Source organism: Xenopus laevis, chromosome 5L (genome assembly GCF_017654675.1).
Source record: "Xenopus laevis strain J_2021 chromosome 5L, Xenopus_laevis_v10.1, whole genome shotgun sequence".
Taxonomy (NCBI): domain Eukaryota; kingdom Metazoa; phylum Chordata; class Amphibia; order Anura; family Pipidae; genus Xenopus; species Xenopus laevis.
The window spans coordinates 111,658,928-111,681,361 of NC_054379.1; the positions used below are offsets into that span (position 1 = coordinate 111,658,928).

Consider the following 22,434-nt stretch of genomic DNA (forward strand, 5'->3'; position numbering starts at 1 on the left):
TGTTGCTACTTTTTATTACTCATCTGTCTATTTAGACCTTCTCCTATTCCTATTTCAGTATCTTATTTAAATCAGTGCATGGTTGCTAGTGTAATTTGGACCCTAGCAACCTGAGAGTTGCTGAATAAAGAGCTAAATAACTCAAAAACCACCAATAATAAAAAATGAAACCAATTGCAAATTGTCTCAGAATATCACGCTCTACATCATATTAAAAGTTAATTTAAAGGTGAAACCCTTTAAGTTAGGTTTTAGTATATAGAATGTCCTATTCCTAGCAATAGCAGTTGCTATTCCTAAAAACTTTTTAATGAATAGCAAGAATGCATAATACTTATTAATGGTAGTTTATCAACAGGCTATAGTCAAAGCTGCCCCTGGCTACTCCATTTTTCCTACTATGCATGGTATATAAAATGTAAAAAATGGTTAGGTTATATGCATAAAGAAGCGCATCTGTGTAAGCATTATACAATTGCTCACATTTATACGAGTTGCTACTTTGTCTTGTAAGTCAGTGAAGCCCATTCAACAATAAAAAATGTGCCCTCCAGTCCTATTCTTTATTGGCAGGCTTTGTTTTTGCGATGGTTCTTGGATGGTTCCAATTAGACCCTTGTGGTAAAACTTGAAAGCTTGAACATGAATTTTTGTCTGTCCAAGTATCATAGTAGCTGTTTGTCCTAAAAAGTCAGGTGGAAGAAATTCCAGTAATGTAGTTGATGATGTAAAGTTTGTGTATAACTCAAAGACTGAGTCACTGACCCTTTCTGACACTGGCATGAACAGTACTTTTAGTATAACGCTTATGGTATCATGATGGAATTCAGAACTTGAGAGGATCACGTAGCTTAAATTGAAATTTAGCGACCCAGTCGTTTGTTTCAATATTTCATGTTTTACTGGATGTCAAATGACAGAATGTTTTTTTTATTTCAGGGAAGTTTTAGATTCTGAAATAGCTCAGGAAATTCAAGATAGATTGGTAATTGAAGCAAAACTCAGGCGTCAGCAAGAGGAGAAGGATGAGGTAAGTTCCAGCCACCTAAGAATGTATTCCTATTTATTATGGCTGCCTCCGTGTTTAGAAACTCAAGTAGGTGTTTTAAAGACCTAGCTAGAAGCTTCAAAAAATAAAGAGTAACAAATAAACTAGCATAAAGAAAATGTAATAGATTAATTTCTACAGTTGTGATGTGCGGACCAAGAAAAACTCGCCCCGCACCAGACTCAACCCAAACACGCCCGCACCCACCTCCCCCTCTTTATATATAGTCCCACGGAGCCCCACCAATGAAATCACGAGCACGAGTGTATAAAAAATAATGCAGGAAGGTGGCAGTGTAAGGTTGCGGAAGCAGGAAGGAGCGCCCAACCCTTACCCACCTGCAAAAAAGGGAGTGCTGAGGTCAGCCCAAACCCTCCCGACCCGCGGGTGTTGGGCTGGCCCGCACATCACTATTCTACAGTCTTCATGTTTTATATATTTTGACTAGAATGGCTTATAACCCTGCTTCTTAACTTTGGGCCATTAGATGTTGCTGGATTACAGCATTCTTCGCCATATGAACAAGGGTAAAAGAATGCTGATTGTTGGCGTACAACAATCTGGAGACCAGTGATTAAAGGACAAGGGTCTATAGTGACTTCTTGAACGTTTTCAATGTCCCTTTGGGGTAGATGGTGCTCATTGTGCACTGTTCAGTTACTTCCCACTAGATCTACATCATAAATAAAAATCGCATGCAACAATAAGGGGGTTATTTATTAAAGGACATGTAAACCTCCTCCACAAAAATTTAATTAGTGAACAGCCTCTTTGAAATCTTTAGATAACTGCCACTCTGGTTGTTAAAACGTTAACAGTAAGGCTGCAGCATCCCCTTAATCACTTAGAAATCCTTCTCTTCCTCTAACCCACTAACCCCCCTCCCTCAGGAATTTGCTTTGACTCTTGATTTATGAGCATGCTCAGTTCTTCTCAGCTCAGATTACTAAACACACCCTCCAGTCTAACCAATGAAGCCAATGAAGAGATGCATTACTGGTTCCCATAGAAACTCTGTTCTTGCTGTCTGATCCTATTTTTTTTCTCCGAACCACCTTGCCTGAGTTCAGCATAACCATTACAGTGCTCAACCCCAGCCGAACATTTTATCAAAGAATGTTGTGCCTGTGTCATTCTGCATCGCATGAACTTTACAGCATACATGTCCTGTTTGCAGATGTCAGTGTTACTGATGATGTGTCAGAGGGAAAATGGCCACTGGGTGAAAGCTGCTATTTTTTTTACGAAAATATGATGGTGCTGGCAAATGTAGTACAAATAACGTGGCTTGGTTGGGGAAGATATGCCCGACTTTTATACATCGTACAAGGCAAATGTAGGCTTTACATGTCCTTTAAAGGTCGAGTTGTGTTTTGCCGAAATATTTGGGTTTTTCAATGTTAGTTTCACAAACATATTCAAATTTTTTGGGATGAAAAAAAACCTTTAATTTTTTTTATCGATTTTATTATGTCCCGAAGCTGCTTAAAGCCCGAATCCGAAAATACTCCACCTAAAACCTGTAGAAGTCAATGGAAGAGGTCCCTTTCACTATTTGAAGATGGTTTTTGCCTTCATGATTTTGTGGTTTGTGCTTGAAAACTTGAGAAACTTAAGTTATTCAAGGTTTTTTAGCCTAAAACTCGATAAATTTGTTTTTTCCCCAAATTACATTCAATCAAGTTTTTTACATTAGTTTTTTCATAAATAATCAAACATTCAAGTTATGAGGTAGCCTGTGCAACATAAAAAGTGTTTTCAATATAGTTACTAGCCAAAAATGAAATCTATAAAGGCTGGAGTGAACTGATGTCTAATGTAATAGACAAAACCAAACTTCCTGCTTTGTTGGTGAGTCATTAACCATCTACATCTACATGCCTTTTGTAAAAATGGGTGGTGCACTGTGTATCAAATGTGGTTTTTGAGATATTAGCACATCTATTTTGCCTTTTTCCATCCTGCAACCTAAACACTGACCACACCAACCAAAAAGCACATTTCTTGTGAGCCTTCTTTTATTGCTATTTGTATTTGTTTATTGCTTATATTTCTATTCACGTACTCTGCTATTCGGAATGTATTCTTACTTCTCCACTGCTTTCAGGTTGCTGGAGTAATTCATAAGTAGAAACTAGTTCCAGCCCCAAGAGAATAAGAGCAAAAAGATGCAAATAATTCAATGTGTAAAAATTAAAGACAAACTACAAATAGCTTCAGAGTAGTGTTCGCTACATCCTAGTAAAATGTACTTTTAAGGGAACAGTTCAGTGTAAAAAATGAAAACTGAGTAAATAGATAGGCTGTGCAAAATAAATAAATGTTTCTAATATAGTTAGTTAGTCCAAAAGGGGGACCACATGCAACACAACTGTACAGTGTGTTTGCAATTGATCCTTAGCATGGAGGTCAAATTCAAAATCAAACAGTTATGACCCATGTGCCCCCCTTCAAGTCACTGATTGGTTACTGCCTGGTAACCAATCAGTGGAAACCAAAAGAGCTATAAAGTGTTCTGGCTATAATGTTAGACATCCAGTCACTCCAGGCTTTCTAGCTTACATTTTTTGGCTAAGTAACTATATTAGAAACATTTATTATTTTGCACAGCCTATCTATTTACCCAGTTTTTATTTTTATACTGAACAATTCCTTAAAGGTGAAACATGCTTAGACCTTGAAAGCTCTATCTAATCATCTGATGTCATAACTTATAGTTAGGTTAGGGGATTATAGTTGTGACGGCACAGATCATGCAATGTTCTGAAAGTAAATTAAAGCTGGTGACCAAGTTTGAAGGACAGTTGTTATTGATTTGCTCAGTAAATACCGTATATACTCGCGTATAAGCCGAGTTTTTCAGCACCCAAAATGTGCTGAAAAACTCAAACTCGGCTTATACGCGGGTCATACCTTTCCGCGGCCCCAGCAGGACTGCCTGTGACTGCCTGTGTCGCCGCCCGGAGCAGGTCCAGGAGCTCCGGGCGGCGCGTCCTTCCCTGCCGGCGTTCGCTTTCAAAATGGCGGCGCCCATGGCCGCCACGTGGGTAGCGGCGCCGGCCGCTACCCACGTGGCGGCCATGGGCGCCGCCATTTTGAAAGCGAACGCCGGCAGGGAAGGACGCGCCGCCCGGAGCTCCTGGACCTGCTCCGGGCGGCGACACAGGCAGTCACAGGCAGTCCTGCTGGGGCCGGGTCACGTTTTACTGTGACAGAGGGAAGGACAGAGGGAAGAGCAGCAGACGTGAGTGCCGGGGTGGGGAGAGCGACGGGGTGGGGAGAGCGACAGATGGGGAGGGCAGGGGGGGGAAGTGGCAGAGGGAAGCAAACATGAAATGGGGGTGGCAGAGGGAAGCAAACATGAAATCCGGGCGGCGACACAGTCAGTCACAGACAGTAACAGGTACCTGCCCAGTGTCCCCCAATTGTTGCGGCCGGGTCACATTCACATTTTGAAATCTGACATGGGGCCCCTAGGCTTATACACGAGTCAATACATTTTTCCAGTTTTCTTAGGTAAATTAGGTACCTCGGCTTATACACGGGTCGGCTTATACACGAGTATATACGGTAAGTTTATGAATTGCCAGCCAAGCAGAGTAGGGGTCAGAATTCAACATACATGTGATAAACCTAAAATCTGACGTCTGCAATGCAGATACATTTAACATGATATAAGAGGCATGCATGAAAATACAAAGCATTACCAGTAAGTCATGCTAGTAATGCTGTGGTTGTTGGCATAGCTGCCACCATCTACCTGGAAACATAAATCTTTTTAGATAAATTAATAAATAAACGTTGCGCTTTCTCGTAGATAGGAATTAAATTTTTCTTATGTTCAACTATTAAATTGAAGCATTACCCTTTCTGGCATCCCACAGTCTTTGTATCTTACAGCAGGTTTTCGGCGGACTCATATTTCACTGCAATACATTTCGTAGTAATAAGTCCAATGACAGTATCCCTGCCTGGAGCTTTTTCTAAAGCTTGAGAATCTCTTATCTGACCTATATTGAAAGTATGCACTCAGCAATATAAAGTAGTAAGATGTCACCTCTTCCCCTAAATAGCTATTTTAGTATTTGTATGGGCTAGTGGAAACATATTTTCAAGCAGTAAAAGGAAGTGCTCTTCTGATTAACCCAGAGTTTGAGCAGCAGAACAGAAACCACAAGTAATCAGTCCAGCATTCAGGGCACATTTCAGCTTTACATTACTTATTGAAATGAGTTTTTGTAAAGGTTACAATGTAATGACCTTTTTGCTGAAGGTAATATGCTTTTCCATCTCGGCTTTATCGTGTTATCAGGGTATGAGGATGCAGATATAGTTAAACAATAATATTCTATCGAAAATGATTTACAAAATACAAATAACATGTAAATTACAGACTCATTCTTGTAAGCCAATCATTTTTGCATTGATACACCTATAATCAAATGTTAGGGGCCTACTAATTTTAGGCCCTACTGGACCATTTAAGGGTCGTAAAAATGTTGCCTTGGACAGTCAAAAATCAATTAAAGATGAATTGTAAGCATGGTTATTGTTTTACTTCTTTTTAATCGGGCTCTCTCCTAGTTATCTTAAGTTAGTGTGACTATTGCAACCTACCTTTAAAGCTACAAGTGCAAACTACCATGATTAATTGAATTTTAAAGTGAATACCCACTTTAAATTCTTGGTGAAACAGGGAAAGCACAGACATAAAAATACAGATATGGAATCTATTATCGGTGTGCTCAGGACCTGGAGTTTTCCAAATAGATTAAATATACAATTTTTTCACTTTTTAAAAGACCTAATGAGCGATCTACTCTGTTTACGTCTACACTGATTATTCACTAGTACCCAGGCACTTCATTTTTAGTGGGGTGTGTGTGTGTATATATACAGTGGTGTGCAAAACTATTTGCCCCCTTCCTGATTTCTTATTCTTTTGCATGTTTGTCACACAAAATGTTTCTGATCATCAAACACATTTAACTATTAGTCAAAGATAACACAAGTAAACACAAAATGCAGTTTTTAAATGAGGGTTTTTATTATTTAGGGAGAAAAGAAATCCAAACCTGTGTGAAAAAGTAATTGCCCCCTGAACCTAATAACTGGTTGGGCCACCCTTAGCAGCAATAACTGCAATCAAGCGTTTTGCGATAACTTGCAACGAGTCTTTTACAGCGCTCTGGAGGAATTTTGGCCCACTCATCTTTGCAGAATTGTTGTAATTCGGCTTTATTTGAGGGTTTTCTAGCATGAACCGCCTTTTTAAGGTCATGCCACAACATCTCAATAGGATTCAGGTCAGGACTTTGACTAGGCCACTCCAAAGTCTTCATTTTGTTTTTCTTCAGCCATTCAGAGGTGGATTTGCTGGTGTGTTTTGGGTCATTGTCCTGCTGCAGCACCCAAGATCGCTTCAGCTTGAGTTGACAAACAGATGGCCGGACATTCTCCTTCAGGATTTTTTGGTAGACAGTAGAATTCATGGTTTCATCTATCACAGCAAGTCTTCCAGGTCCTGAAGCAGCAAAACAACCCCAGACCATCACACTACCACCACCATATTTTACTGTTGGTATGATGTTCTTTTTCTGAAATGCTGTGTTACTTTTACGCCAGATGTAACGGGACGCGCACCTTCCAAAAAGTTTAACTTTTGTCTCGTCGGTCCACAAGGTATTTTCCCAAAAGTCTTGGCAATCATTGAGATGTTTTTTAGCAAAATTGAGACGAGCCTTAATGTTCTTTTTGCTTAAAAGTGGTTTGTGCCTTGGAAATCTGCCATGCAGGCCGTTTTTGCCCAGTCTCTTTCTTATGGTGGAGTCGTGAACACTGACCTTAATTGAGGCAAGTGAGGCCTGCAGTTTTTTAGATGTTGTCCTGGGGTCTTTTGTGGCCTCTCGGATGAGTTGTCTCTGCGCTCTTGGGGTAATTTTGGTCGGCCGGCCACTCCTGGGAAGCTTCACCACTGTTCCATGTTTTTGCCATTTGTGGATAATGGCTCTCACTGTGGTTCGCTGGAGTCCCAAAGCTTTAGAAATGGCTTTATAACCTTTGAAATTGAACTCAGGTGTGATAAACCACAGTTAAGTTATTTTTTAACAAGGGGGGCAATCACTTTTTCACACAGGCCCATGTAGATTTGGAGTTTTTTTTTCTCCCTTAATAACGTAAACCTTCATTTAAAAACTGCATTTTGTGTTCAATTATGTTATCTTTGACTAATAGTTAACGGTTTTTGATGAGCAGAAACATTTAAGTGTGACAAACATGCAAAAGAATAAGAAATCAGGAAGGGGGCAAATAGTTTTACACACACACACACACACAGACACACACACACACACACACACGCGTAAGCAAGTGATGGTAATGCAATTGATGAGTTTGTGTACAATATTGCTACTCTCTGCAGCATGCTATCAGAATAAAGCGTTCTGAACATCATATTTAACTTTTGTGTGTGTGTCGCATAAATATGAGTGAAATATATTTTTATCTGAGTTGTGCAGAGTAACAGACCTCTTGTTTTACACATATGGGGGCAAATTGACCATTAACTCTAATGTCATTAGCATTCCACAAACCATTAGGAAATGATTTCAATGGACTGCTTGCACGACAGCTGCTATTTACTTCGAGTCAGACCATTACTTTTATCCATCTTTTTACTAGCTTCTGTAAAATGCCCACTGCATGCAACATAGTCTGAATTAAAGAACAGAATGGCTTGTCAGCTTCTCTTTAGCTGGCATCAGCAAGAGCCATAATGTGATTGCTGAACTCCAGAGAACATTTGCTTTCTTATCTGGAAACAGAACATGGGTGGAGGTCACTCTATCTGCGCCATGGAATAGATTAGCAGCTGTAACAGAGATTTCTAAAGAGATGCCATATTCATTTTAAAAGGAACCTGCCTATTCATAGCACTGGGCAGTTTCAATAAGTGAAAGCTAGGTCCTAAAACCAAAGGAATCAAAATAAACTGTATGTTGTGAAATCTGTCACCCTGGCAAAAACAAACCAAAATCCTAGTCTCAGACTGTGATGTTGTTTGAATAAATTGTTGCTAATATTATTTTATTGGGGAAAAAACATTCTTTTTCTTGGCAAAATGTATAAAGGATGACAGGGCACTCATAGAGGGCTACTGAAAGCATTCAGTGTGCCGAAGGGCTTTAGTTTTTTTCTTAATGGTGTCTCGGATAACAAGTGCCAATTTACAATCGCAAGTGCAGTTACATTGTAATTTAGGTTGAAAAAAGACACACATCTATCAAGTTCAACCATTTAAGTCTTTATATAACATGCCTAACTGCTAGTTGATCCAGAGCAGGGAAAAAAAACCAAACATTTGAAGCCTCTCTAATTTGCCTCAGAGGGGGGAAAAAAATACCTGCTTGACCCCAAGATGGCAGTCGGACCAGTCCCTGGATCAACTTGTACTATGAGCTATCTTCCATAACCCTGTATTCCCTCACTTGCTAAAAAGCCATCCAACCCCTTCTTAAAGCTATCTAATGTAGTCAGTTGCATAAAAAATCATTAAAGGCACTTGCATCAACATGCTCTCCTTGTACCTCCATATAGTTGCGCTCTGTGCTGCTACCTTCCTTTTGTGAATTTAGCATACTTGCACCTATTGATGATGGGGTAGCTGTCACCAGGGAGCCACTGCCACCTCCAACCCAAGTGATAGCCCTAGGGCATACACCATGGGCTGCATAAATCTCCACAGTGCAGTTGTGCCAAAAGAATTGGGGTCATATATCAATTCCACACAGAAACTACACCAGACAGAATATTTAGTACTGGTGCATCTCTCTCTCTCTCTCTCACCAACTGCAGTTAAACTGGAATCCTGGGGGAGATATGCTGCTTTGTGGGTGAAAAACATGGCATTTGTGCCAGAAATGCAGTTTGCACACTGCAGTAAGATGGAAAGTGCAAATGGCATCTCATGGCTAGGTCTGTTTCCAAAGAGGCATACCAGAAACTGATATGGCCTAGAAAATATATAATTCTTACTGTGAGTATCCAATCACAGATATTAACATTTCCATCAATTGTGTAAAATTAAAATGTTAGTATCCATAAGAGTTACCTCGCCTCCAATTTGCACATTTTATTACAGCACATACAGCAGTGTGGAGTTGTATTATGCAGGTTTTTATTGCACTTATCAAATACTGCATTGTTTTGCTTTGTGTTATTAGGACATTGCTCGACTATTACAAGAGAAAGAGGAAAGGAGAAGAAAGAAGCATTACCCACCTACCCAAGAGGAACCTTATTACAAAGACAGAGAAGGTACAGTGTTCTTGGATGTGTATGTAGGCATATTTGAGTGTGAGGAGGTATCCCCCATGTGTTGTAATTGGCTGTATTTGACAATCTCTAGTGAAGGTTATATGAATGGTAGATCTGAGTTAAAGTTTGGTACATTTCACTAGAAACGATTCATTATTTTAGCAGATTTAGCATTTTGCTTTAAGTGAAATGGGCCAAAATTAGTTTGTGCAGCTGGTGTATCCTTACCCCCAAAAGACTAAAAAGGGGCAGTATACCCCCTCTTTCAACATGAGTTCAATAAATAGAGCTGTTTTGAACATACTTTTTACCTATTGTTTTAATTCACAAAAAAGTTACTCCATGTTTGGTCCTTGTGAAATAGATAATACCAGTATATAGCTCCCTTCCATCCCCTTTGTTGTGACTGTTTTGTTAGTAGAACATCATAACGCAGGGGGTTATCTGTGCTCTGATAATCAAATTATCAACTTTGCAAGGATTAAACGTGGAGTAGTTGGGGGGTTATATTTGGGGACTTGCTCAGACTGATATTGGTCAAGTAAGGCAGACAGGAGACAGGGACACAACATTTTCAGTTTAAAGCAGTTTTCTCCATGCACTTTATTGACATCAACTCAGGTTTTACCAAAACAAGGTAGCAAATACAGTATTTCAAATAAAATAATATTGGATTGGGATACTCCACCCAAAAACACAAGATACACAAATACCCTCACAGCTCCCATATCGCTACATAGAATAGTTTGGTAGATTTCTGCAGGTCCTTTGCGATTACCCTTTATATCTATGATATCTTTGCAGGGCACCCGCTCCTGGGTAAGTTTCAGCAGTGCTGTATTGTATTTGTAGACCGTTTATTTTTACTGAAATTATGATGAACACCCAGACCTTAGCAATTCTTTCAAAGATTTATCCATAGTTCTGCATCTCAAGAATTCTTCTTCTAAGATCTTCTGATATGATTTTCCATCCCCACGTGGCTCACATGAACAAATCTTTCTTTAGAAGATCAGACTGTCAGCAAACAAACTTTGGGTGTGTTTTTGTAGGGCAGGGCTCCTGCAATCTTATCTCATTGATTAGAACTCCTAACTGCAGTTAGCTATTGGAGAGGTCATATGTAAGGTGAAACATAAACATTTACTTATAAGGGTCAGGACACACAGGCAGATTCGGGGAGATTAGTCGCCCGGAGACAAATCTCCTCTTCTTCGGGGCGACTAATCTCCCCGAACTGCCTTCCCGTCTGGTAAAATGTAAATCGCGGAAAGTGCAATCCCGCCAGCGATTTACATTTTAGCTGATGGGGAGGCAGTTCGGGGAGATTAGTCGCCCTGAAGAAGAGGAGATTTGTCGACTAACCTCCCTGAATCTGCCTGTGTGCCCTGACCCTAAGTGTGGCAGCACACGTGGAGATTAGTCGCAAACCACAATTCTGTTCTACTCTGGGCAACTAATCTCCCCAAGTGCCTTCCTGCCGGCAAGAATGTAAATCGCTGGCGGGATGACATGCGTATCAATTCGTTTTCCGAAGTCGCCCAAAGTTTCCTATATATATATATATATATATATATATATATATCTATCTATATATATCTCTATATATATATATATATATATATATATATATATATATATATATATATATATATATATATATATATATATATATATATATCTCTATATATAGATAGATAGATATAGATATACATACACACACAAAAGCCATGAATATCTTGTTAATGATATCCTTATAAATGGTGCTTAGTGATGTAATTTCTGTTACATGATTCACTGAAACGTAGACGTCACTATATATAAGCTTTCTAGCCTAGACTGGAAATGTTTAAACAATGTGTTCATTATTGAGAAGAATAATTGTAACTGTTGGTTTTTAATTTAAGTGTTTGTTTATTGTTATCAGACCATATTTAATTAATGCAGAAATCTAAGAAGGTGTATGCAAAGCGTCTTTCGGTTCTTGCAATTATATAAACTTATTAAAGTAATACCTCTCATGCCCATCTCTTCCTCCTTCCATTGTGGGCATTGTCTTTACTGGCCACAACCTCATTTCCCCTATGCCCTTCAGACTAATTTGTATGCAGAGCTCATTTATAAATACTTGGCATACTGGCACCTGGGCAGTAACCAATTAGCGACTGGCTTTTTTTCAGACAGCTGTAAGATGAAAAGCAATCATCTGATGGATTGCCATGGGTTTATTGCCTAGTGCAGGGGTGCCCAAAAGGTAGATCGGGATCTACCAGGAGACCTTTAGCTGGTGAACAGTAGATCAAAAGACACTGGGGCTCATTTATTAACGCAGCGCTAAAAAGAGCGCAGTGGCCTGACATTTGCCCAGCTCATGCGAGTATTTAATAATTTAGCGCACGATACCTTAACAGTGCGATTTGTGCGCTAATGTAGACACAGACAGGTGCGACGTGTGAAACTGCGTATCAGCTGTCGCAGTGCTTATAATAAATTGTGCGCACAGGAAGATACCGCAAAGGTAAGGATTAGTTGTGCTCATGTATGAATGCGCTGCTTTAATTAGTTGCGTCACATATTGCGCATATTGCGTTCACTTCTGCATCTGCATTTGTTTCTGTGCTAATATTTGTTTGGTTGCAAAGGTGTTTAGCCTACCTGATACCCTTAAAGGAACCTTGGTCAATATAAACATGTTGGGTGGAAGGCGTGGTTAATATGCACTTTACAGGGGTTGTTCATCTTTGAGTAAACTTTGAGTTAACAAACATCCCCACCAACAGCAGCACCATTGTATTTGCCAGAACACAGTTTAGCAGTGTGGCTCTGCACACATATATAAAATTCTCTTTTAAGCAACATGAAACGCAAAAATGTGAATATACTAGCGCAGCTGGGCAGGAATGCGCATTTTGAAGAGCGTTACTATTACCCCACGAAGAGGCAGTCGTAAAAATTGTGGTGCTGTTGCCCGGGTGCAGTTTTGCACATATACAGACGCAAATCTGCGACGGGCGCAGTGCAAGCGCATTGTAGCCACGCCCCTAACAACCACGGCATCGTTTGCGACATAAATGCCCAATCTTTTGCGCAATGCGCATAAACAAAACCATCGCAAAAGCTCTGTGTTATGCGCAATATCACGCAAATATATTAGCGATCACGCTCTTGATGGCGCAGACAATCTTTTGCGTCCACTTATGCGCTGTGCTGCTTTAATAAATGAGCCCCACTGTGAACAAACAGCTTGTCTAAATCACCCTTTTATTTCATGCTTTTCATTCATATATTGATGTTAATGTTACATAAGAAATAGTTGTTTGTTAAGAATAGCAATATACATTTTCTCATAAATCAATATAATATTTAAGTAATATTTGCCATGGAACAGAATGCTTAAATATATTTTATGGATGTAAATCATAATGGGGCAATATCACTAAAGGTAGTGCTCACATTAGTAAAGTATGGGCACTCCTGGCCTAGTGTTTATAAATGGTAAATGCTGACCAATGCCATCAGAAAAACTTGAGCTGCCTATTGGTGTCTTGTTCCCATGGCGACACAAGATAGTCCCCACTATCTATTCACAAACCAGCACATAGCTGGTGGTGAGTAAAGGGAACCTTGTGTCACCATGGAACCATGACGCTGTGTTTTCAATTGGAAACAAAAACACAGGTCTTGCTAGCAACTAGTGAATTTATTTTGAGTAGGAATACAACAAAGTGAATATTGTGTAATAACCCACTTGTTTTGCTTGCTAAAAGGCAATAAAACAACAAGGATACAATTAAGCTATAACCCCATGTTTAATAAAAGGCACGAAGTTTGTCCAGGAGCAGTAATCCATAGCAACCAAAAAGATGCTTGCTTTAAAAAAGGTGACTAGTAAATTCTACCTGTTGATTGGTTGCTATGTGTTACTGCTCCTGGGCAAATGTACAGTAGTTCTTTCGTTTTTTTAATATAGCATGGGGCTCATGAAACTTGGATGTAAGGGCCATTTTGTACTATATTAAAGAGATTAGACAAATCAGTCCTTAACAAATCATTGATGCTTTTTGGAGAGCAGCATGCTTTAATAAGTTTGTGTAGAGCTATTGTTGGCATTAAAAACAGTCCAGTTGTATTTTTCTATTATGGCTGTGCTTATTAGTTATCATTTTGGAGACAAAACTCTGACCCAGTTAATTTATCCATATGAAATGGAACATTACCGATGTATGCCATTATGGACTGGTTGGTTCATTGGTCATTTTTTGAATGGTACTACAGGTATGGGATCTGTTATCCGGAAACCTGTTATCCAGAAAGCTCAGAATTACGGAAAGGCCTTACACAGACTCCATTTTAATTTCAAATTATTTCCTTTTTCTCTGTTATAATAAAACAGTAGCTTGTACTCCCTCCAAACTAAGATATAATTAATCCTTATTGGAAGCAAAACCAACCTATTGGGTTTATTCCATTTTTACATGATTTTCTAGTAGACTAGATCCAAATTACAGAAAGATACTTTATCCACAAAACCCCAGGTCCCAAGCATTCTGGATAACAGGTCCCATACATGCTATATATATATATATATATATATATATATATATATATATATATATATATATATATATATATATATATATATATATATATATATATATATATATATATATATATATATATATATATATATATATATATATATATATATTCGCCACCCACCTTCCATAGATTTCAACAACAAAGTTGTAAAATTCCCTTGCATTTGAATTGGTAAATTGTAATTTTCTGCTTGTGGCATTCCTTCATTGTTCAGGCCACCGTAAGGGTAGGCATAAGGAATATCTGTCTGAATATGATAGACCTCATAGACATGAGAGACATGAACAAAACAGATTTGAAAGAAATGACCCAGAGTTTGAAACACCTTCATCAAAGTGTGTTCGACAACGTGGCCGGTCAGTAGAATCAAGGTCATCTAACAAAGAGGAGGATAACTATATAATGCATAAACACGAAGACCATTATGATAGGCCCGTATCTAGAAAAGAGAAACCGCAAAGACCACCACCACCCAGGACAAGTAGACATGAGGATGATTTCAATATTGAAGGGACAAATGGAGAACACCACAACGAACACTTGCGTCGAAAGGGGAGGTCTCACAGTCAGGACCTTCTCTCTACAAAAAATTCTGATTTTGATAGAAGGCAGCGGGACAGTTCTGATGCAAAATCCCACAGAAGTTGTAAGGAAAGTGATTTTGACATTGAGAGACGCACAAGGAAAACACCATCTCCATGCCAAGAAAGGCATCCCAGGGATTCAGGTAAAATCCAAGGGTGATGGTATTATCAGTGGTGGCTTCTTCATACAATGGCTCAATGGTATTTTTAATCTACAGATCACCTGTGATTTCTTTTGATAATCAGTTGCTTGATTCATTAATTCATTTCATCCTTATTGTACCTGAATGCACTGCTTTCCTTGCTGAATTATGTGCTACTGAGCTTGTTTTTGGTTGTGTGTGTGAGCTTTGTGTCTCATTGATCTTTCTTGCTGAGGATTCTTTGAGTTTCTCTGTGAAACAACCTTTGCATTTAAACTTGTAAAATGAATGACTGAATATTGATATCCTCATATAAAGTATGTAAACTCAAAGAATCTTGTTCTCTGGTTTTATCATGAGTGTCAGGCATAGTAGAATGTGATGGTTAAAAACAATTGACATCTTAATGGATCCAGTTCTGCAAACCTCTTTAAATCAAGAAGTGAAACTTTTCAAAGGAGAATGAAACCCCCCTTACCCCGTTTCTAATTGATTGCCCCCAACCTGTTTTGGCTATTTAAAGTCCATGGGCCCCTTGTACTGGTACTGTAATAGCAGAGTTGTGGTCTTCATCCAATCGGGATTCAGTACAGAAGCTGTAATGATGCAGCTGAAGATGAAGGCCACCCAGCTGTGCAATGTAGTTGCAATCCTAGTACTGGGGCACAGGCACTTTTAAGGGCTGGCACCAATGCAGCTCTGGTGAAGGGGGGAGGCTCTGCAGGGTGGGGGAGCCAGTTAAAAATGGGGGGGGGCCGTGTGGGGTGTTTAATTCTCCCTTAAAACCATTAAAAGTTTGGAAAAAGCAAATATTAAACATCAAAGGGGTTGTTCACCTTTAAATTTTACTTTTAGTATGATGTACAGAGTGATATTCTGAGACAATTTGCAATTGGTTTTCATTTTGTGGGTTTTGAGTTGTTTAGCTTTTTATTCAGCAGCACTGCAGGTTCAGCAATCTGGTTGCTAGCATCCAATTTACCCTAGGAACCATGCATTGAATTGAATGAGAGACTGGAATATGAATAAGGGAGGGCCCAAATAAAATATGAGTAGCGATAAGAAGCAATAACAATACATTTATAGCTTTGCTGAGCATTTGTTTTTAAGATGGGGTCAGTGACCCCCATTTGAATGTGTTAAGAGTAAGAAGAATATAGTTAAAAACAAACTATAAACAAAAAAAATAATAATAATGAAGGCCAATTGAAAAGATGCTTAGAATGAGCCATTCTGTAACATACTAAAAGTTAATTTAAACGTGGATCACCCTTTTAATGCCTTGCTCTGATAACATATTTCCAATTTTTTTTTTTTTTTTTTTAATTAGGGTTTCGACCAAAGGGGGTACAAGATGCACCTATATCTAAACACACAACAGGGTTAAGAAATCAAGAGGAACACGATGCGCACCTTGCCCGGAGGCTTCAGGAAAAAGAATTCAGGGTTAAGTAAATATTTTGCAATATTATATACAGTATAGTAGAAGCTTCCTTCCTTTTGTAACTAGAAAATATTATTTTGTTGAAAGTTACAGGAGCTTTACATATCTGCCCAAGAAAATGTTACATAAGTTGCTTAAAACTACATACTGAAGTTTGCAACACTTTCTATAACATTTTTCTCCAGATCTTGGTTAAGGATTTACACAGTGGCCTATATAGAGTCATCATATTTTTGGCATTCCCTGTTTAGCCTCTTTGTTCTACAGTTGCCTAAACTTAACAATGCATCATGTAATACCCCCAGTCCTCCTTAGTAGATTAGGCAACGCTTAGATGTATTAATGTACAATGTAGCAGAAGCCAGCTCTCCTTTAGCCAAGTCTTCTATGCATACTTCTTTACAAGGAACAGGACACTGCATTTAAGATTGGTGTGATGACAGTAACTTTAAAATCATTGAACATTTGAAATGACTGTAAATTTAACTTGCTTTGAATTACTAGGCAAAATGTATTTTAAGGTATAACCTCATTAGCATTCATGAAATTCCACTTGTCTTTACTGAAATCTTTCTTTTCTTTATAATTTTAGGCAAACGTTATGGATAAACGAGCAGCGCAGATGGCTCAGGATGAGGTTAGTTTACGAGAATTAAGTCATTCATCACTGATATTAATTTGTTTTCTTGCTATGGTTTTGGTTTGCATTGTATATTTATGAAATATATATTTGTAATGCTAACTGGTCAAAGCTTAATTTTTTTAAAGGGGTGGTGTTCACCTTTAAGATGGCCAATTCTAAGCAACATTTCAATTGGTCTTTATTATTTATTTTGTATAGTGTTTTAATTATTTGCCTTCGTCGTTTCACTCTTTACAACTTTCAATTGACGTCACTGACCGCATCGAAAAAAACAAATGCTCTGTGAGGCTACACATTTGTTGTTATTGCTACTTTTTATTACTCATCTTTCTATTCAGACCTTTTCCTATTCCAGTCGTTTATTTAAATCAGTGCATGCATGGTTGCTAGGATAATTTGGACCCAAGCAACCAGATTGCTAAATTTGCAAACTGAAGAGCTGCTTACTGTAAAGCTAAATATCTCAAAACCACAAATAATAAAAAATGAAAACCAACTGCAAATTGTCTCAGAATATCACTCTCTACTTCAAACTAAAAGTTAAACTGGTTCTTCACGTTCCAAACACTTTTTCCAGTTCAGTTGTTTTCAGACTGTTCCCCAGCAATAAATACTTTTTTCAATTACTTTCCATTATTTATTTGTTACTGTTTTTCCAAATCTAAGATTAAAGTTATGTTCGTGTCTCTGGTGTTTCAGTCTGGCAACTCAATAATTCAGGTGGAGACTCCAAACTGTTACAATTTTGCAACATTTAGTTGATACATTTCTCAGCAGCATCTCTGGAGTATTAACAACTATTGTATCAATTCTAACAGCTGCCTTTAAAGGAGAAGGAAACCCCCTGGGCGCAAAAACCCTCCCCCTCCCCTGTGTTGCCCTCCTCCCCCCTGGCCTACCTGTCCCGCTGGGCAAATACCCCTAACTTGTTACTCGCCCCTCTGCGCAGGTCCAGTCCACGGAGTTCATAGGCGCCATCTTCTTCCAAGCGGTCTTCTTCATGCTTTGACCAGCGTTTTCACCGGTACGGATCTACTTCGCATGCGCCAAAAGACACAAAGTTTTCGGATTTCACTTTGTGACTTTTGGCGCATGCGCAGTAGATCCGTACTGGTGAAATGCCCTACTGCGCATGTGCCAAAAACGCCGGTCAAAGCAGGAAGAAGACCGCTTGGGAGAAGATGGTGCCTGTGAACTCCGTGGACTGGATCTGCGCAGAGGAGTGTGTAACAAGTTAGGGGCATTTGCCCGGCGGGACAGGTAGGCCAGGGGGGAGGAGGGAGGGTTTTTGTGCCCAGGGAATTTCCTTCTCCTTTAATGAAACCCAGAGATTCTGCTCAGCAGAGACAAAAATAAGAAATGTATCAACTAAATGTTTAAATTTAAAACAGTTTACATGGTCGGTGACCCCCCCCCTCCCAGAGCTGCTTTAGAAGGTGAAAAATTACACTTTACACTTCAATACTAGAAAACCGGTGACACGTAGAAAATAGAAAGTAATTGGAAAAAGTCGTTATTTCTGCTGAACTATCTGAAAACAACTAGTTGTTTGAAGGCGAACAAACCCTTTAACTACCTTTCTCTTGCCTTATAATTAATTCAAGAACATGCTAATAACCAGAAAAGACAATGCAGTTTTGAAAGCAATGATTAAGGTCTAGTGTTAAATTATTATCAAGTATTTTAAGAGCGCCAACATATTGCGCAGCGCTGTAAATGGGCAGTATACGCTCTTTTTCAACTTATTATTATTATTATTAACATGTATTTATATAGCGCCAACATAATTCGCAGCACTGGCATAACTTCATTCAGTAGTGCATTAGTTATATGTAATGTTATGTTAAAGGAACAGTAACACCAAACAATGTTTTATAATAATTCAAATACAATGTACTGTTGCTTGCATGTGTAAAAGTTATGTGTTTTCTTTAAAAATACAACTATAGTTTGTGTAAATAGGCCGCATAGTCATGGGGGTTGCCATTCAAGCTAAAAAAAAGAAGAGGCACAGGTTACTTAGCAGATAACAGAATACAATGGGATTCTGTAGAGGGAAATTATTATTTGCTTTGTATCCTGTGCTTAAATGGCTGGCCATCTTGGTTACACAGCAGCTTGTTTATATAAACGATAGTAGTGTTTTTAAAGCAAACACACTAGTTGTACCAGTGCAGGGAAACAGTGCATTATATTTTAATTTTTTTTTGTGTTACTGTTCATATTAAGAGAGGCAGCAAAGAATGAAAAACTTGTGTTAAAGCACTTACCACTTGCTGAAAATGACAAAAAATATTGTTTTGAGAAAGGGTGAAAAAAATAAACCAGTAACAGGCTTCATCACCTTCATCGTGCCCTTTGCTAAAGTCATTCACTGTTTTTCAGGAAATTGCCCGCTATCTTATGGACAAAGAAGAAAAAGCTTATAAGAAGTCAAAAGGACGTGAAAAAATGACAGATGCTAAGCGACTAGAAGAATTGGAGGTGGGTGTGTATCTAATAACTAGAAAGCTTCAGACTAAAGGCTTCACTGAACCTTTTCTCTATTTTTGGCCATTGCACAGTATCAGTTAGGTATTTAGCGCATGATTGATCAATATTTCAGCTTTTCATAAACTATTTTCATGAAATTCATTCTTGCTTATTTCAGGCACCTGATCATGTTAGGCAAAGGACAAGAGAAGGTCAGGACCATCATCACCGTTCCAGAAGTGATAAACCATACAGGTAATAATTACAGGTAAACCGTACTTTATAAGTAAATAATTATAACTTATGACCGATTACATCACTACATTTCTAATCCTGGTGCAATTTTGATGACTTTATGATGTTTATGAATTAGATTAGATCTTTAAAGGAATGTATAAAGGCTGGAGTGACTGAATGTCTAACATACCGTAATAGCCAGAACATTACTTCCTGCTTTTCAGCTCTCTTGGTTTCCACTGATTGGTTATCAGGCAGTACCCAAACAGTGACTTGAGGGGGGCCACATGGGTCATAACTGTTGCTTTTGAATCTGAGCTGAATGCTAAGGATAGTTTTCAAACTCACTGAACAGTTGTCCCACATGGCCCCCCTTCAAGTCACTGACTAACTAGGAGTTAGAGAGCTGAAAATCAGGAAGTGGTGTTCTGGCTATTATGTTAGACATCCAGTCACTCCAGCCTTTATACATTACATTTTTGTCTAACTATATCAGAAACATTTTTTATTTTGCACAGTCCATTTACCCAGTTTTAATTTTTACATTGAACTGTTACTTTAAAGGGTTGTTCACCTTTAAATGAACTTTTAGGATAATGTAGAATTTGAGACAATTGTCAATTTGCCTTCATTAAGTTGTTTTTTTCCAACAGCTCTCCATTTTTGAATTTCAGTAACTATGTGGTTGTTAGGGAGTATTTCACCATAGCAACCAGGTTGTGGTTTGACTGCGAGACTGGAAAGTGAATAGGATTGTGCTGAAAAGAAATACTGTATAGGCAATAAAAAGTAAAAATAATTATAACACTGTAGCCCCACAGAACAATGGCATCAGTGACCCCATTAGAAAGCTAGAAAGAGTCAGAAGAAGGCAGATAAATTCAAATACTCTTAAAAATAAAGACCAATTGAAAAGTTGCTAAGAATAGACCATTTTGTAAACCAGTGTTAAGTACTTAAAGAGGTAGTTCACCTTTTAAGCTAACTTTTAACTACCAGCTGTTCCTAAATGGATTTCAGCATATCCTGGCAATTAAAGGCTGTTTGATTGCTGTTTTGTACAGGAATATTATTCATGTAAGAGACATTTTTGCACCAGCCAACAGTCCTGTGATTTCATTTATTACTTACTTGTTTTTCAGGATACAACATTTTGATCAATCATAACATCAGATGATGTTATGCTACTTAAAGTAAAAAATCTAAAATTAAATTGTTTTAAAGTAATAAAAATATAATACAGTGTTGTCCTGCACTGGTAAAACTGGTGTGTTTGCTTCAGAAACACTACTATTGTTTATATAAATAAGCTGCTGTGTAGCAATGAGGGCAGCCATTCAAAGGAGAAAAGGCTCAGGTTACACAGCAGATAGCAGATAATCTCTATATAACATAATGGTGTTATCTGTTATCCACTATTTATTCAGTGCCATATAGCCTTTTTCAGTTTCCGCCACAGCAGCTTGTTTATATGAACTATTGTAGTGTTTCTGAAGCAAACACATCAGTTTTACCAGCGCAGGGCAACAGTACATGATATTTTCATTACATTACATTTAAAACACTTTAATTTTTTGGTGTTACTGTTCCTTTAACTACAAATGCCAAATAGGTCACTATTGGGTGAGAATAACAGTTATTAACAACCACTTACAGAGAAAATATGTATAGGTTGCTTCTACAGTACAATATATATTTGTAATTAATACATACAAAGCAGTTTTTTTTGAAAACCTTAAAAATTGTAAACCCCCTCCCCCCTATATAAACACTCCCATATTGGGCTATAACAGAAGAACAATTTGTAGGTGCTGTAATATATAGCATGTAGACAATTTATTACAATACACAATCCTTTGAGTATGCTGTTACAGAGGTCATTTTTGGTTACTGTGGGTCACACTTACTTGATCAGAAGTGCAACATACATCGTTCCCCTATCTCATTGACACATTATTTGGACTTACAATGTCAAACTCAAAGACTATATTAAAGGTCAACCTGTTAGGGTTGTATACTCTGTGAAATTGTTTTTATTGGAGTGTGTATTTTTTGAAGGAGTTCAATAAATTGATTCATGCTTTTTAACTCCAAATATATCATCATATTTTAGTGCCACTCCCCCATTCATCTTTTATAGTATAGTAGTGCTTGTTGAATGAAAAATGCATTTCACATATTTATAGCTGCTATTTCTATAAATTGTGGAATGAGTTATTATTATTTTTTCCAAACTAGAGACATTGGTGAAGTAGTGTGTGCTTATAAGGAGTGTATTTACAGTACATATTTTATTCATTTATTTTCAGAAACTGTAAAGTGATAGATACAACACTTCATATCCGTATTTTAATGATATACCACCATAAATATGTTTACGGTTTCACAGGCCCCTTCCTCCACCTCCAGATACTGCTGACGATGATGATTACGATGATGATTATACCAACATAAACCAACACAACTCTCCTAAGTCTAGTTCTAAGTCACAGTCTTCTCTCAAAGGTAATCGCCTAAGAATGACTGTATGTGTATCTGTAAACATACAGCTAAAAATATATATATATATATATATATTTTTTACCCCTTTTTTGTAATATGGGGATTCTAGTTAGTTCTAATGGCACTGGAGTATTTCTGCTACAGACCAACACTGGTTTACCTTATTTGCTTTAATGAGAAACTCATGGCAGTACCTGTAGTGAACCTTTAGGCCCCCCCCCCCCATTTTTGTATATGGTACAAACAAAGGTAGCACCTTCCACTGGATATGGTAACCAAAAAAGTGGTGTGCAGGGTCAAGATACAGTAAATCAAACCACAAAAAAGAGAGATAGAATGACCCATGAAGTTGCACCACCCCACAATGTATGTTAGAGAAACCCACCCATCTGCTCACCGATGGAATATAGAGGATTGGATTACTGAGTATGTGAGTGACTTAACCG

General features: G+C 38.2%; 1 protein-coding gene across 1 annotated transcript in view; it reads left to right on the top strand.

Moving 5' to 3' along the window:
- Window positions 1–21,936, top strand: part of ccdc50.L (coiled-coil domain containing 50 L homeolog) — a gene marked incomplete at its 3' end in the record, with an annotated part of 35,506 nt that extends 13,570 nt beyond the window's left edge. Inside the window, 7 exon segments of the mRNA NM_001097927.1 lie at window positions 940–1,030; window positions 9,271–9,364; window positions 16,021–16,136; window positions 16,727–16,771; window positions 19,163–19,261; window positions 19,428–19,504; window positions 21,876–21,936. Of these exon segments, the coding sequence (NP_001091396.1) occupies window positions 940–1,030; window positions 9,271–9,364; window positions 16,021–16,136; window positions 16,727–16,771; window positions 19,163–19,261; window positions 19,428–19,504; window positions 21,876–21,936 (583 nt within the window).
- Between the last annotated feature and the right edge of the window lie 498 nt (window positions 21,937–22,434).